We start from the raw sequence: 17935 nt of genomic DNA on the forward strand, positions 1-17935 counted from the left end.
TTGTTTAGCGGTAGCAAGAACTAAAGTACTCACGGAAATAAAAAAACCTGTTTTTCTCAATTTAAAAATCGACACAAAGTGTTACGTAGCTGTAAATACGAAATAACAAAACAACTCGAAAAGTACAAGTCTGGATTTGCTAGTTTGATCTCAGTGAACAATACAAAATGTACTTTACAGGAGGTAATTTGTCGGCACTTTCAACATTCATATCAGAAACAGACTATAGGCATTATGCACCTGTTCTCACCTGTCGTCAAGGTGTCATAGGTCACCTTGATCTACTTACACCTGGTTATGCCCTGTTTCACAATAGTCTGTTTTATTCACATTTTTACACACTTTTACGTGTAAAAAGGCATAAAAACATTTGATACGCTGTATTTGTGCCACGGCCCAATTAGTACTAATTTAGTTGTTTGAATATTTACATATTTTGTATATAAACTGCATTTATTTAAGATCTGAGGTCGAAAAAACAGGGTTTTTTTTCATTTCCGTGAGTACTTTAATATCTGATTTTAATGAGATTGAGTGAGCAGTAGTGGTTTTGCTCAAGACAAATGACATTAGGTAATTTTCAAGATTTTTTAACTTTTAAGAAGACACACTTCTATAACATTCCAAAATTTTAATAACACTTTTAGATATTTAGGATGATAGTCTGTCAATATCCTAGAAAATTAACAAATCTAGATTGTTTGAGATGCATTCAGACTTTTAAAAAGTGGGTTTCATGCTTGCTTGGGATGATTCCAATATTTGGGGGAGTTTACCTTTGCATGCAGAACCCATGTGCATTATACATAGACAGTTACAGGTGATATGCAAGGATGACTACTGTGTATATTGTTTCTGTCTACTAGCATCAGCATAATCACTGGTCGGTTTAATTCAGTTATCTCTAAAGATATTGACAGGGTTATGAATATATATCTTTGTTCAGCACATGAAACTAAGTCATTGATTGCAGGCAATTAAAGACATTTACCTGTTGTGATATGGCAAGCCCATTGTCCCTTAAAAAATGTAGACAGTGTCAATTATTCTTTATCACTGGGGTCACAATGCGGGTTATCACATTTCTGGTGTGTAACATTAGTAAGATGAATCATTGCTATTACCTAAATTGATCAGTGATAGAAACTATCAGTTTTATTCCACTAGTCCTTATAATGATAACATAACAAAACCATTCATGCGAGCAAATGTCTACTAGTCCTTATGATACCTATAGGACTAGAGCCAATTTCTGACGCTGTTAATTGTGTCATCAAGGGTGTTGGTTTGTTGTCAGGCCCTGGTTGACCTGCTGAAGTATAGGTTATGTAACAGTGGAGCATGTAGAGGAAACATCCATGCTCTCGCTCCATTTGTTCAGTGTTTCTGGACATGTTATTCATTCAATTCCAGGGCCCAGTACTCCCACTGATTTGGAGGTATACTCTGAAGAACAGGGTGAACTACGGGTGCGTTGGAACCCACCAAAGCATCCCAATGGCAATGTTACCCATTACTTTGTCTACTGGCAACTTCAGGAACTGGAAACAGAAGCCTTTGACAAGAGAGATTACTGTGATAACCGTAAGTAGACTGTGGTACAATGCAAGGTCAAGGTCATGGTTTGTACGTAGTTACTACAAGTATTATTTGCATCCACCCGTAATGAGAATTCCTAGGGAATCCATTAGATCAGAATATTTTAGTTCAAGGGAGAAAGGGGGCGGTCGGGTAGAATAGTGGTTAAAGCGTTCGCTTGTCACGCCGAAGACCCGAGTTTGATTCCCGACATGGGTACAATGTGTGAAGCCCATTTCTGGTGTCCCCCGCCGTGATATTGCTGGAATATTGCTAAAAGCGGCGTAAAACCATACTCACTCATTCACTCACTCACTCAAGGGAGAAAGTACTGCATGTGTAACGAGAAAGGTATCGAGGGGCAGTCTTGTGGATATTTGTTTTGGTTCACAAGCTTAGCCTGGTAAGATTGTATGTTATGTTGAGTCAACTATTGTTGAGCTACATTCATTCACTGAATGATGTAAAGCAAGCAGTTGATATCTATACGAGATATTTTCTTCTTCCAATTTCCAGCCATCCTGATGCCAAAGAAGCGGAAGGTGAAGACCCACGATGAGAAGACTAAGTACATCAACCAGACATTGACAAAGGATGGCCAGTGTTGTCAGTGCCCTAAGTCCAAAAGAACTCTTGAGGAACAGCAGAGACAGCGTCAGCAGCAGATAGAATTTGAGAATGACTTACATGATAGGATATATACTAAAAGGTAAGTCAGTGAAGCAATGTAAAATGGGGCCATTTGTAAACTTAGGACAAATCGGTCAATGCTAGGTGAGTATGCCTTCAATAGTTTCGTGATTTCTGCTTGGTTCAAACAAGTGGCAGTTTCTAGTACTTCATCTACAGCGGTCCAATGATTCCCGCATGGGCTACAGAATGGAGGCCATTTAGAAAGGATGGTATGTCCTGTGTCTGGTGATTAGCAACAGTTAGAATCGCGTTACATCTTGGGAATGGAATATGGACTGTTGGATATTGGAGAGGTGACAATACAGTTGATTGAGCACAAGTCCCAAGGAATTTGGGTGAGTGTGTCAGTCTCCATATTAAACAAACATGTATAAATGATATTGATAAAATATCTTTCATTAATGAACTTGGTTATTTTTCAGGCCTGAGTTGTCAAACCGTAAAAAGAGAGATAACACCCAAGATGATGAACCACTGGAAAAGGATCCAATAACCTACAATGTGTCTAATAATAAAGAAGCTAAGAAAGTGACAATGGATAAGAAGAAGGTGGCTCGTGATAACAAAAATGTGACTGGTACTGATAACAGTCTATCACCCGATGAAAGAAACGCCACGGTTGATAGCAACTCTGATAATAGTACAAGACCTGTCTTCAATCAGATCATTGTTTATGGAACTGAAATTGCGATCCCCAATTTGGGACATTTTCAAGAGTACAATATTCAGGTTTGTTATGTTTGATACATTTAGTCAATTTTCAAAAGAGAAAAATTCATAATATTCATAGAAACTATTTAAATTTCAAAGTGATAGTGGTGAAATCACATTTTCTGTAATCAGCTTCCTAAACAAACTTATTTTGGGGCTTGGCCTAAAGCTACAGCCACAGCAGTGTGTGACAACTGTTGTCATTGGCTAATATGTAGACTTGTTTGTTGTGTTTATCTACCTTGTGATTCTTAGCCACTATACATATACTGTTTCTGCTATTTCGATTAATCCCACGAAAATAATAACATAGCATACATTGTTAAATATGTAAAACATCACCTTATATCATGACATTGTGAATAATTAAAATAACCATTAGCAATCTGTAACTAGCTTTTTATGACTGACATCATGTTTGGTTACCATAAGCTCCCTGCTGCAATAATTTGTAATTAAGTATGACCTAAAATCTGCAAATTTGTTGTGTGGTATTTACTTACCATTGTGAAGTATGTCGTCCATGTAAGAATTTGTTCATTATTGTTTTTTATGATGACCTTATGAAGGAAAACTTAGAGTACAGAGTTATGTGTTTTGTTACGTAGGTATTAGCATGCCAAGAATCAGACCCAGCCACAGGGATGAAGTACTGCAGCAGCCGGGCTATAGCCACAGCCAGAACACTGCCATCAAGTAAGTCTTGGTACAAATGCACCTGTAAGGATTCCAGTTCAGACTATATCCCTAGTACCTCATTCTTGTTGCAAGACCTGACCATATTGGCAATTGGATGTCATCATACCGTGGTGCTGTGGACTGTTTTTCATTTTATCAAATACTGGTTTGTCAGTCCATGCTGTATTTTTTGCAGTTAAAAAGTCAAAAAAGAAAATATTTATGAATCAAATTGTATTGATTCCTTGACTTGGTGAAATACACTTTGTCATTTAATATACTGAACTAGAAAGTTTGGGATCATGAATATTTTGGGATATTTTTATGATATTGTGCATTTTTGCTACCAAAACAATATCACTGAAATATTCATGATCAACTTCATTTTTCAGTTGTAGTCTGGAAGGTAATTTAAGGTAACAACGTTTACTACAATATCTGAAAAACTATCGGACCTACTCCAGTCAAAGTTGGTATGAGATTATTAAACAGTCATACATAACTGGATATTACATTTTAAGACAATCGGTGCATGGATAAAAAATCTGTCTATTTAGCTATCACTATATTTCATTAACAACCAGGAATCATGCACGCACGAATACGGTGTGAGCGTTGAGCGTCTCGACGTGCGTTATTCCTGTGCAACCTTTCGAGTAGAGTTGATTGGTTCAACTATGTCATATAGCCCTGTGACGCAGGGGTTGCATTATGCAGATGGCTGTTACAATGAATGCTCGTTCCACCCGTGATGAACAGGTCTGGTTTAATAATCTCATACCAACTTTGACTGGAGTAGGTCCAATAGTTTTTCAGATATTGTAGTAAACGTCGGTACCTTAAATTACCTTCCAGACTATAATATGGAATGTGAAAGTATCCAGTAGGACAGTAATGTGTACAAGTGTCTTAATGTCAACACTATGAATAATCCGGCCAAATAAAAGTAATACCCGTATTAAACGTAATAAGTGCCCAGGGCGCTCTCAAAATTAGAAATAGGGGGGCTCTTATTAGAATATTATTTTGGTGGAAAGAAAAGTTGAAAGATCGTAAATTTCGTGGTTTATGCTGACAGCCTGAAATGTTTATATACGACAGATATATTTTTCCAGAATTTATTTTCCCATGATTAAGGGTTCATATAACACATGAGTGCACATTATACAAGAATAAATAAGTCTTATGTACATTGATCAATCAGAATGGGTGCTAATTGGGATTGTTCACTAGCCAATATATTTGCAAATATCGCTGTGGGCGCTTATTAGAGAGGGGCAATTATTACGTTGAATACGGTAAGGCTCAATCAAATAAAAGAATTTGTTCTCAGGCAATGGTTTTTGAAAATATAGTGCAGGAATTTTTGTAAAATGGAAATAAAAACGAAACGTGCAGCGGACTTTATGATGATGCGGGCGGTGCCTGAGAACCAAGACTATCATTTATTTTTAGCCTAATCTTCTCCTTTTATGATCCAGGCAATAGTGTACATAATATGTTTATTTTACAGCTACATCTGATAATGTGAATGCTTCAACTGTCAAGATAATCAAATCAACAAACAAAACACAAGATATTCTGGTTACATGGAAATCTCCAGAGAACCCAAATGGCGTTATCATCACATTCCAGATAGAATACAAGAAGATTTCTACTGCTGATGTAAGCCTGACTCATAGCATTTGCATCATGTCAATGAAAGCAAGATATATTATGCTCATGCCTAGTTCATCACATATTATTGTTGTCAAAAGCATGTTTGTTCCTTTGAAGCTAAGTTATGGAAATTGTGAAAGTTGCCAGTGATGTCTGCAGGCATTTTTACTGTTTGAAACAGTTTTACTGATTGGCATTTTTACTGTTTCCTGTGATTTTCTGCTGAGGGGATTAAGCTGTTGGGATAATTCAGCTGTGCCTCCTCAGATTTGTGACATGGTAGCCATGTCTTTTTTATCAATGATATCTCTACCCATTGTAATATGCTTGCATTAATATCCTCTTATAAAAGTATTATGATGTAACGCTGATAACAAAGTATAAATGCAATCAAGTTCCTTGAAGCACTGAAAGAGCCCAAGTATCAGTTAGAAATAATAACTTAACACTCAGTGAACGATATTTAACAGATTTTGAATTTGTTTTTATTTTAATGTCTTTTATTTGTTGCAAATTTCAGGTTGAGCCAACCCGCATCTGTTTCACTCATAAGGAATATAGAAAATTAGGGGGATATAAGTTTCAGCGACTTAACCCGGGGAATTATTCATTTCGCATCAAAGCCACATCTCTGGCTGGGAATGGGTCATTCACACAACCCTTCTTCTTTGTGGTGCCTGAAATTGATGGTGAGCAAAACATTTATTTGATGACATTTCTTGGATTTATGGATGTGTTAAGGTTATCAAAATGTTCACATGGTTTAATATACTTGCAATGGTTTTATAATTGCTTTATCAAGTAAAATAAGTGGATGTTTTATTTGTTGTAGATACTATTGATACATATAAGACTTATGAAGTTTACATTTGAAACAGTAACCAAATTTTACCTTTAAATTCCCTGTCAAGTGGCAATGATTTCATCAACTTTCTTCTAATTTGGGAAAATGGCAAATGGATGATTGTTAGTTTCAATTGTCTCTGGTTCTTTTGACAGTGCGGACAACAAACGAAGCTGTAATAGCTGCAGCAGTGATTGGTGTTTTGCTTGTCATCATTATCACAATCATTATTGTATGGTTTGTGGCCAAGAGCAAGTAAGTGGTATTTTATCTGTCATTCGACTGTAAGATCATATACCAATATCTGAACAGGAATAAAATCCTAAATTCTCACTATCAAAACAGGGAAGCATTGTTGCTCATGCTTTTAGTCACAGGTTTACCAAGTTTGATTATATACAGGTTTCAGTGATATATGAGGCGTACAACATATTCACTTTTTCACTTCCTCACTCATATATGTAGCACTACCTACAGCTCAACTTCTCTAGCATTGATTTGCTGAGATTGTAGATCATAGTCACATGTTATGAAATGCAGATTTGATGAAGTACATTGAAGCAGTGATGCATGCATAATTTGTGTACTTTTGTAATGTAAAAGAAAATCAAACATGTTTTCCATTCATTATCCTAGGTTTGCAAAGGATCCTGATGTGACCACAATCTCTATGAATCCAGGATATGTTCCTTCAGCAGATGGTAAGAATTATTTGGAAATATTGGATAACATTCAGATTTGTGCATACAATTTTGTGTACATTTGTTGCTTGCTGGAAGTTAAGTTTCAACAGTGTGGGTTTGCAAGGACATTTCAATACATTGCGAACTATAGGTAGATGCAAGACCATATGGGTCATGTAATACTGATGTCAACAAATATATACAACAGTATTTTTGTGTTTTTACAGTTTACATAGCAGATGATTGGGAAGTGAGTCGGGACAAAATCAAGCTTATTCGAGAACTGGGCCAGGGATCTTTTGGCATGGTGTATGAGGGTGTAGCCAAAGACATTGGTGGTTGCAATGCTGAAGTCAAGGTTGCTGTGAAGGTAATTCATGTACATTCAATATGTTGCCTTTCATTTTACAATATATAATGGTGCATATAATTTGTGACATTCTACCAAACTTGATTCACTGACCATCTGCACCAAAAGTCAGTAGGAGTGGACTTTATCTTTGGGGCTACATGATGAAAAGGGCAAGTTCATTTCAAGCTTGAACTTAACAGATAACAGATCTTGTCTTTCAATATCTCACTTTTATTTCACTGATACGTATAGCCAAAGTCATTCCCCCAGAATGTAGTAGTTTCCTTGTTTAACACAGACCTATGTATGTTTCGATGCACACATGACCTTATCTGGCCAGATGTTACACATATGTCTTTGGAACCTGGACACATTCAGCCCAGGTTCTAAATACTGAATATCATGATTCAATTTATTTTCTGCTAAAATGTAATGGCTTCTGTGACTTTGTTTCAGACTGTAAATGATAGTGCTGGGTGGCATGAGAGGATGATGTTTCTCAAAGAAGCATCTACTATGAAGTAAGTAACACCAGTGTCAGCAACAGCAAACATCATAGAAAATTACTTATTTACAAACAAATATTCAAGGTTGTTGAATGTGAAATATATTTGCATAAAATATTTGACTTGTTACATTTATGTAATAAACACAATCTTTTTCAGATCCTTTTCATGCCATCATGTAGTGAAGTTACTTGGCGTTGTGTCCAAAGGTCAACCTGCCCTTGTCATTATGGAATTGATGGGTCAAGGTGACCTCAAGAATTTTCTTCGGTTACATCGACCTGATGATGAGGTAATACAAGTAGCAATACGTAACAGCTCTTACTGGCACTTTACAGCTGATTTAAATCATGTGGCCTATGTTGTCATTTTTTTTATTAAAGCGTACCCATCATTCTAGTGACCTTGACCTTCAGTGAAAGTCCCTTTGCCCCACCCTAAGGTTTAAATGTACCAAATTCCATCCTAATACAGTACAATGGATTACCAAGGATTACATTCCAGGAGTCTACAGGTAAGATATATTATTATTATTAATTTATTAGAACAACAACTGTAGACAAGCGATAAGTACTAGTAGAATACAAACTAGCAGTCTACCCCGAAAGACTTTCTCGAGCGACCAGCTCAGAGGCGCGCTGAGAGATTTGTAACATGTCTTAGGGAGGTGCGTGCGACGGAAACAAGTTTAATGTTTACATTCCAGCTTCTGGCTTCCTTTTAAATGTGCGACTAGACATGAGGGTATGAGAGATACCCATTTTTACGACTGAAAACAAACCAATAAAACATCGTTTTTAATCTGAAAAAAACATTTTTGAACACACATTTTTTAGTGTATGACCTTGAGAGTGAATTTGACCTTAAAGTTAAAAAAAAGTTTTTCAAGAACATACCAAAGGTTATCAACCAAATACTATGTCCCTAGGTAGAATTAAATTAAACAAAAACATAGCATATGATACTCACTGAAAGGAGGTTACTGTGACTAACTACATGCACAAAACTTAAAGCATATCAGTTGAAAATGGCAAACATATTTTATGAATGATTTTCACCATGGCCTTCTACGAAGGTCACTTTTGACCTTTTCTGATCTCACTCAACCCTTCAGGAAGCCATGTACTAAGTTTCTTGACCTACTGTAATTCATTTCAAGTCTTTTTTACACTATGACTTTGAAATAAGGGAAGTATACATGATATGGTATCCCTGTAAAGTCCAAGCACCACATGGTTTAAAAAACAAAGTTTGGTGGGGGTGACAGTCGCATTCTGGCAAATCATTTAAGGCAATCACATATTCATTCTTGGTTGTGTTCTTTGTGTATTGAACCAGACCATTTGTATTTCATTTTTGTTAGAACTTATGTTTTCAATAAGAAATAAATAAGCATTTGGTTGGCTGAAATTGAGGGTCAAGGTCATTTGTTTTTCTCTTCAAGAAGCTATCAGCATGGCACCTTCTGTTTTTTGGTTGTCTTGTTTTGGACATGAGATTTCCAAAGCCACAAGTAAAGTCATTAAGCTGAAAGTGCCTGGAACACCCTTATCAATGGAACTTCAAGCATGGGACTTTTAATCTGTTACGTAGTAGGCATGCATTTCAGCAACCTGAAGGTAGCTGAATCAGCCTGGAAAGGCTTGGTGACCTCATAGAGATGGCATGGAGGAAGCTGTACAACAACTGTCACATACTGTTTAGTTTACGAGCATATTTTAGTTTAAATGCAAAGATCACAATTTCTATTTTTAGGAAAACGTGGGCAGATTACCACCAACTCTAAAACAGATTTTGCAAATGGCTGGGGAGATTGCTGATGGGATGGCTTATTTGGCCGACAAGAAATTTGTACATCGTGATCTTGCAGCTAGGAACTGTATGGTTGCTGATGATAGGACTGTGAAAATTGGAGGTAAGAATCAAATGATAGTTGACATAGAGACTGGTCATGTGGGGTGGGTTGGTGTGCTCATGAAAAAATGTTACATAAAATGAGGGGGTCGGCAAAGTGTAAAACAATCCTAAGACCAATCCCTCTGCCCTGCTGTAATATATGACCAGACCCCATATGATGATTTGTATATGGCCATGTTGTGAATTGAAGGTGGGATAGAATTGATTACGATTTTGGATAAGATACTTTGTTATGTTATTAAAATACCTGGAATCTACATACTAAAATACCTGGAATCTACATACTAAAATTGTCCATGCTGCCATTCAACACTGGTATTTTGAGTATGAGAATGGAATATCAGTTGCTGGTCAAGTTGCATCTACCTGAACTGGATGTATGAAGCTGAGGTTAATATTGATGATCCTAGCAACACCATAATGTTGTTGGTTTAGCTCCATAGTGTATCTGATTCATATGTTACAAAATTTGGGGTTGGTTACCAGTGAAGATTTCTCCCCCAAATTAACCCTTGACATTGTTATGTATATTTGGCATAAACATTTTACAGATTTTGGAATGACAAGAGACATATATGAAACTGACTACTACCGGAAAGGTGGGAAAGGCCTGCTTCCAGTGCGCTGGATGGCCCCCGAGTCACTCAAAGATGGCATTTTTACCACCATGTCAGATGTATGGTAAGTTGTAAATTCATGTGAATCAATGTGAATGTGTGAGTATAGATTTTGTCTTGAGAAGTGTAAATAGAAAATGTATTCATGATGTGCACTTGATTATATACACATGACTCAAAACTGCTAGTTTTCTTATCTAATTTTAACAAAACTGGTGTTGTGTTGGCTGTAGAAGGGCTGCATAAGGCTTACTTGGATTTTTCACAGTTAATATACTACTCAATTTTGATACGATTACAGGGATGACTCATACTATTACATCTACATGTTATGAGTAATGACTTTCTTTGTAAGTGGGGTCAAGAAATGATGTATTATATCCCTATCAAAAGGTGAGTTATTTATTTCAATTAGTATATGTTCACTGTTCATTTTTGTCGTCATGTATCAGTGATCTAATGATATTTATAGTCCAAAGACCTTTGAGAGACTGCCATTGTCTCTGAAATCAGTGGATTTATGAATCTTTAACTGTGTCTCAGTGGCTGTGGTTTCTCTTTAGGCATTCTTCATTAAATAGGGCTGCCGGGAAAGTAGAAGGTTGTGGGTTTGATCCCCGTCCCCGTCATACAAAAAGACGCTAAAAGAGGGTACTTGTTGTTGCCCTGCCAGAACACTCGGCATTAACAGGCAAAAACAAGGACTGGTCAGCTCAGAGTCAGTATACTTTGTCTTGAGTTTGGTATTCATGTTAAAATGCAGTATGGTATCTCGGTGGTCTAGCACTATAAAATTAAGCAGAAGCCCGTACGTATGTATGTACGTCACTTTGTAAGTGTAATAGTGTTGAACGTGACGTTAAACCCCATTTTGCCTTACCTCACCTTACCTCACCTCAATACATGCTCAATCATTCCAGGTCCTATGGCGTTGTGTTGTGGGAAATGGCTACCCTGGCTGCTCAGCCCTATCAAGGACTGTCGAATGAGGAAGTTTTAAAATATGTAGCTGACGGTAGATTCATGGAGAAACCTGACGGCTGCCCTGAAAAGATGTGAGTAGATACTTTTATTCCCCTAGAACTTTCGATAACCATCGTTCATATGGGTGTGTACCTGACATAGAAATACAAAGTTCCGAATTCCACTTTCTTGGAATTGTTTTGATATCTCAATAACTACTCTTGTATATGGACAGATTAGATAGAAATTCTCTCATCAAGTTGGACTTCAGGTAACAGTCAGATGATTTGTTCTTACAAATTTGTGGGGCCAGGGGGATTTGTCATTTTGTGATGTCTCTTGTTTGACATTTTTTTTAGAGAAATGTGTATGTATGCTAGTATAAAAATGTATTCATGTATATTTGCACTTGGATAAATAAAATTAACCATATTCTCTGTTTTTTTAGTCTAAAAAGAAACAAAAAGCAAAGTATAGCAACATATTTTATGTCCAGTAACATAAATGATCAAATAAGTTGCCCATGAGGCTTGGTTCTCAGGCACTCAAAAAAATATAAAAATCCTAATATTTTAACACAATGCCCCATAAAAGAATTGAAAATGGAAACAAAAAAACGAAACATGCAATGAACTTTATGATGATGTGGGCAGTGCCTGAGAACCAAGACTATTATTTCTTTTAGCCTGATGTATCACTGCAAATGATATGCAAATTCTATTATGTTTAGGTAGTTGGGAAAATAGTATTTCATTTATGATAAACTGATCAATTTAATGATTTATAGTTAGTAAAGAAATGGGTCGGTGCACTAATCCTGGGTATTGGTGGTGCATTTATTACATCATTTGTATGCTAAATCCTGATGTCTGTTTCAGCTATGATCTGATGTGCCAGTGTTGGAGATACCGTTACAAAAAGCGCCCAACATTCAAGGAAATTATTGAGATGTTGGTACCTGATCTTGATCCAAAGTTCAAGGATGTGTCATATTTCTTCAGTGATGAAAATAAAGTAGACTCTGGTACTGAGTACAAAAACTTACAGGCGACAGAGGACCAAGAAGATTATGGAAATGTAGAATTCAATGAACAATCCGATGATGAACTAGATATCAATGATGAGTCTCGGGTACCTTTTATGTCGGCTGTTGAGCCCTCCAATCTAAATTCTGTAGAGATGCAGAGGTCGCCTTCACGGCACCATCATAGGGACTCCTCCAATACCAGTCCATGTGAATGTGTGGTGTTAGAGGAAATGCCAAATGGACATCGAAACAGTACGTGCTCAAGTCCCAACAGTGGGGTAGGGTATAGTGATGGGAGCAAAGGAAGCAGTAAAAGTAGTAACAGTAGTTACACACAACTTAATGGAATTGCCAATGGACACATACATATGAGACTTCCAAGGACGACACCATGCTAGCATTGAATGTTGTATTGTTGAATAATATATCATTTCATGGAAAAATTACTTATTTTGCTGTACAGAATGTATTTGACCTACTCATGAAGTCATATCATTGTCATCTTACCCAGTCACCCTAGTCTGATGATGGTGTGTGTCCCCCTGGAAACATTGACTCTACAGGAGGGGATTACAAAGAAAGCTGAATTGCAAGCCTGTGTCTCAGTTGTGGGCCGACTTACAGTTGTATGAGATTGTGTGGCAGTGTGGATGATTGAGTGAAGTTCAAGGCAGCTTTCTACAGTAGTAAAGAATCTCTCGCCATTGTTTCAAGCGAGATGAGAAATGGATTCAGAAGACCCCGTGTAGTTAAGTCAGGATTCTGGACAACCTACAGTTGCCCTGTCAAGCTTTCAGTTCTAGACTTGTCGGCAGAATGTAAGATAATGCCCTTCGGGAATTTTGCCACAAAGAGTTACCCATTACTATAAAATTAACAGCTGAGAATGTCACTTGAGTTACTTGAATTGTCATTGGAAACTGTCAAAAATGTTAAGTTGATTAATGTTTAATTAATGATAATTGTTGAAATGTTTATTATGTTAATTGGATTGGATAATCTAGTTAATGTATAGTTACAGACTGTGTGGTCATGTCATTTTCATAAGATCGGGTAAAATGACGAATTGTTTTGTTTTATCCTGGTTATAGCATTACCTAACCAGTGGGTCTACCTCTGTAGTTTTTTTTGTTATTGAACTGTTGATGTTCACAGCTACAAGAAAACACATGCCTAAGTTACTTGTATTAAAAGCTGAATATGTGGTGTGAATCATGAATAAAGCGTGCATGCAGTGGTAAAGCAAACACAGCTACCAAAGATCCAAGTGACATTGCATCACAGTGTGCTGTCCATCATCAAACTATTGTAACGTCTGCTTTCGCTGAGCTTCTGAAACTGAAAATTGAATGATACCAGTAATATTGCTGATGAAAGAGGCTCACCAAGGTTTTGAAAGCCAACATTTCACATGGCAGCAATATAAAACTATTATGTTGGCTCATTAGTCAGAAGATTTCCATTAGTCATGGCAATTATATTGAAAATACCATTTCGATGTATTGAACATTGGTTATTGTGTTGTTTACTAGCCATTTTGCCTTTTGTATATTTTAAGTTATTTCATCTCTCATACAAGTACTTTAAGTGGTTCTGAAAGTATACATACAATATGCATGTGAGCTGCAGGGCCAAGAGGCTCTATTTTAACTGACTTGATATAAACTGTGCAGACATGATGATAGCATGAATGAACATTTGTGATAATGGTATGAATTGAAACTGATTAGCTTTTGTATGTGTTTTTTTTTTGTATTTGTTATTTATGTGCATTATGAGTTAATTTATTGAACACAGACCATTTCACAGGGGCCGGCAAGGAGCTGTAGCCAGAGCATTGTGTACATATACCACACATTTGCCATTACTCTTTTTTCTTGTTCTTGTTTGCATTTATGAAGAATTTTAAAGATATTGCTTGAATACATTCTTATTGAATATGAATATTTTCGATTGATGTTAAAAAGTTGAGCTTTCAAAGGTAGTATCTTTACTAAGTAAAAGTGCTTGCTGCCCAAGCCTGACTATATTGTCGAGCACTTTTGACTCTTTTTTACCTGCTTTTATGTAACTTCTTAACAAGACACAAATGAAGTCCTTTTAGATCATTTTATTCATTTCTGTTCTATTACTGTTCTATCTTCTTAACGATTTTGCTGTATATATGTGACACATTGTGTTCTCTTAACATATCATGAGTTTTTAAGTACATTGTTTCTATATATATGTCATCGATTTTAGTTCCCACACTTTAAGTATGTATGTCACTTTCTTTGCAAAGGTTTTCTCAAATTTATTTCCCTTTTATTTTTTTCTCAGATTTCATAACTTGTTGACATGTCTTGAGTTGGGGATTAACAGTATCATGTCCAAAATATTTAACACAGTATAATCATGATAATAAAGTATAACATTATTGTTCAATATTCAGAAAAATATGTTGGGAAGATGATACAATCAAGTAATCAGAACACAGTTATATCATTTGTAACATTTGTTAGAAATTAAGGAGGGTGATATTTTTTATATGACTGCTATGGTTTAAAGAATCATGTTTCAAAAGCCTTCTCATATGAGTAAATGAATATTATTATTAAAAATGAATTGACCCAAGGTAGCACACTTTTCAAACAGAATACAAAAAAGGGCTGCTCCTACCAAGTTAAAAATTCATTGCTTGAGATGCCATAAGTGAACTTTTTTTGGCCTGTATAACGGATTCTGTGATAGAAAGAGGTGCCATGTTTTATGTGACATTGCCTCCGATGCATTCAATAAACATCCTCACTGACTATTTCAAAGGAGTAGTTTTTTGTGAGTTATCCGAAGTGTAAGAAGTTTTCTCTTTCATTCTGCCTTCAAGTTTATATGCTATTGTGCCCATTCAACAAGATGCTACTGAATTGTGAGTGATCATATTCACCAAGTTAACAATGCAAAATCACACATTGAGACTAAGTCATATGTACATAAGTATATACAGGTATTTCTATTCAATATCGGCTTTATTGTGCGTGATGTTTCATCCAGGCCTGATAGACCTCCAGTTTCAGTCTCTCATTGGAATCATAAGTATAAATCATAAGTTATATATGTCAATCCAAGCCAAGATATTGAATTAGATCAATTGTGACTGTTCGATATCATTATCTTGTGAAGGATGTATTTCATATATAGATGTTCTTCCAGAGTATGTTGTTTGATCATGTAGGACATCATCCCTAGATATTCTTACTTGAAAATACATTTGTTACCCGTTTTGATCATGACCAACATAGGAGATAAGAGTCTTAATGCATGGTTGTAGTAATACCAGAATAAACAGGGATTGGGTGGTCTGGCTGTGCGTTGGCAGATGTGTATTGGTCATATCCCAATAGTGTTGGATGGTGATCATACCAGTAGCCACTGTTTGGCCTCGACAGACTACATTATTTACAGGTTGCCATGATATATGCTACTAAAAACAAGTTAAGGATCACCTGATCATTTCAGGACAGATAAACTGTAATAGTATGAAGGAATTGGATGATCCTTAACTTGTTTTGAATATTGCTGGCTTTGATGTTTAAGCAACAAACTATCTGTTCCAAATTTGAACTTTGTATGACCTCATGTATGACAGTTTAGAACAATTCAGTGAAGATACTGGAACTGTTTGTAGTGTTTTAACTAATTGCATATAGACATGGAATTATCAGCTAACTTATGAGAGACTGATGCTAGTACTGGATACTCCCTCGTCCACTGCTTCAGTTAGACCAGGCTAGGGGGCAATCCAAGTTCCAACTCTGTGATTACATTTTAGTGATAATTATCATCATTATTACGTCTTGTTATCATTTCATTCACCCCAGAGACATACAAGAACCAGCCAAAATTTGTGCTTCAAATCAATGCAATATTAATAAACATATCAGTCACATAATCTGAACCAATTTATGAGCTGCTTAGTCTTCCATAGTGCAATGAACAGTATTCACTTTTCATTTTCAAGATAGTGATTCGTGAATCTTGTTTTTATTTCCATTTCATATATTTTCTGTCATTCCTTCATGACTTAATCATGGACTTAATGTAAGGAAATTAAGGATAGAAAATCTCATCTCATAGTGTTTGTCATCTGCTCAAATCAAAATTGCTGACAGACAAATATTTCTGTTCAGAAATGCCTACACCTCGAGTGAGTGTTCTCATAATTTCATGCTAGAGAAATTATTAACTTCATCAATTTTTCATCAAAACAATTCTTGAGTTTGTTCACTTATAAAGCAAACAAAAACATGATAAAAGATATTGTTTTATTTCAGATTATTTTCTCATGACATAACCTGGTATACTTTAAGACATTTACTGTGATCTTTGCCCCTTAACCTCGATTGCTGAAGTAGGTGCTTGCTTTATTACATCATCCATGCCAGTGTTGTGTTGTATAGTGATGTTATTGTACATGCTGTAAATTCTTATACTGCCTTGTTGCTTGAATATGGCTCCCAATTCATGTCAAATGGAGGTTGCCGAAATGAGAAAGATTTTGTAGTCTGCCTATGTACATACACCAATGTAATTATGTGCATATTAAATGTAAATAAACTTGGAAATACTTGCCATTTCTCAGTGTGTTTATTTAGCAGTCATTGCTTCATCTGAAATGATCTGTTGCTACCATGTCTGAAATATTCACATTTTGCACTTACCGTATTTAAAGAGAACAGAAAATGAGGATAATCATCCAATTTTTACAAAACACAAATACATACAGGTGAGTAGTCTGCCTCACAGTCTCTGAACCATTATTTTACCTTTCGTTCAGCTCTTTCTGTAATGCAAATGCCCCAAATTAAGCAAGTATAGATTTTCCTCAGGTTCAGGGTCTGTTATCTGCAAGAAAACTCTCTTCAGGGGTCAGGTTACAGTAAACATATGACACTGCCATGGCTGGCCGGACCAACTTCTTCACCAGTGGTCAGGAATCTTTCTAACATATGCATCTGTAAACTCTTGATCAGCAAGCACAATTTCAAACTGTCCTACTTAATCAAGGCACACATATCCAAGCAACCATATGGGTAATGTTGGATGTGTCAGACCTTTACATCATGCTAGAGGAGATCAGCTTATATTACAAAATTGTCTCAAAGAGGTACAACAATTGCAACAGGACATGCGTATAATTTGAAAGCACCTTTGTCATGGAACTTAGATACCCAAAGATCTTTTCTTCTTTTGATTTCATTAACAGTTTCAAATTGATATCACTGCCTTTGTTTTTATTATGCAAAGGTTGTAAACAGTTTAGCCTGTAAAACATATTCAACATGGTCATGGGACCATGCCATGAAGTCAAATTTCAAGGTCACAAGAGACGTCTCACAATAACAGTAATGGTTAAGTGTCCATTCTTTAAAACATTAAGAAGCTTTTTTCAATACACTTATAAGATATATCTTATATAGCTCTTGAATGGAAACCTGCTTTGAAAAAAATGTCAATACAGTAAACTACGGTTATAACGAACACGCTTATAACGAACTGACCGATATAACGAACTTATGTTTTAGTCCCGGCCATATGATGTATATATGCTGTTTATATGCTTACAACGAACTACGGTTATAACGAACTAAAATTAATGGTCCCTTTGAGTTCGTTATAACCGTAGTTTACTGTAGTTAAGATTTGCATTTAGTGATTTGGAAAGCATGGT

At 36.1% G+C, this 17935-nt stretch overlaps 1 protein-coding gene across 1 annotated transcript in view; it reads left to right on the top strand.

The window, feature by feature from the left end:
* The window catches only part of LOC139471689 (putative molluscan insulin-related peptide(s) receptor), a 42300-nt gene extending 25466 nt beyond the window's left edge, over positions 1 to 16834 (top strand). Inside the window, exons 11-25 of the mRNA XM_071254148.1 lie at positions 1414 to 1584; positions 2095 to 2287; positions 2694 to 3000; positions 3591 to 3678; positions 5174 to 5325; positions 5840 to 6008; positions 6319 to 6418; positions 6800 to 6864; positions 7074 to 7216; positions 7655 to 7719; positions 7864 to 7996; positions 9460 to 9619; positions 10173 to 10302; positions 11159 to 11293; positions 12080 to 16834. Coding sequence (XP_071110249.1) covers positions 1414 to 1584; positions 2095 to 2287; positions 2694 to 3000; positions 3591 to 3678; positions 5174 to 5325; positions 5840 to 6008; positions 6319 to 6418; positions 6800 to 6864; positions 7074 to 7216; positions 7655 to 7719; positions 7864 to 7996; positions 9460 to 9619; positions 10173 to 10302; positions 11159 to 11293; positions 12080 to 12626 — 2558 coding nt within the window. The 3' untranslated portion in view covers positions 12627 to 16834. The remainder of the gene's footprint in view (positions 1 to 1413; positions 1585 to 2094; positions 2288 to 2693; positions 3001 to 3590; positions 3679 to 5173; positions 5326 to 5839; positions 6009 to 6318; positions 6419 to 6799; positions 6865 to 7073; positions 7217 to 7654; positions 7720 to 7863; positions 7997 to 9459; positions 9620 to 10172; positions 10303 to 11158; positions 11294 to 12079) is intronic.
* The last annotated feature ends 1101 nt before the right edge of the window (positions 16835 to 17935 follow it).

Source organism: Haliotis cracherodii, unplaced genomic scaffold, assembly GCF_022045235.1.
Source record: "Haliotis cracherodii isolate W230 unplaced genomic scaffold, xgHalCrac1.p SCAF_1, whole genome shotgun sequence".
In the NCBI taxonomy this organism is placed as follows: Eukaryota; Metazoa; Mollusca; class Gastropoda; order Lepetellida; family Haliotidae; genus Haliotis; species Haliotis cracherodii.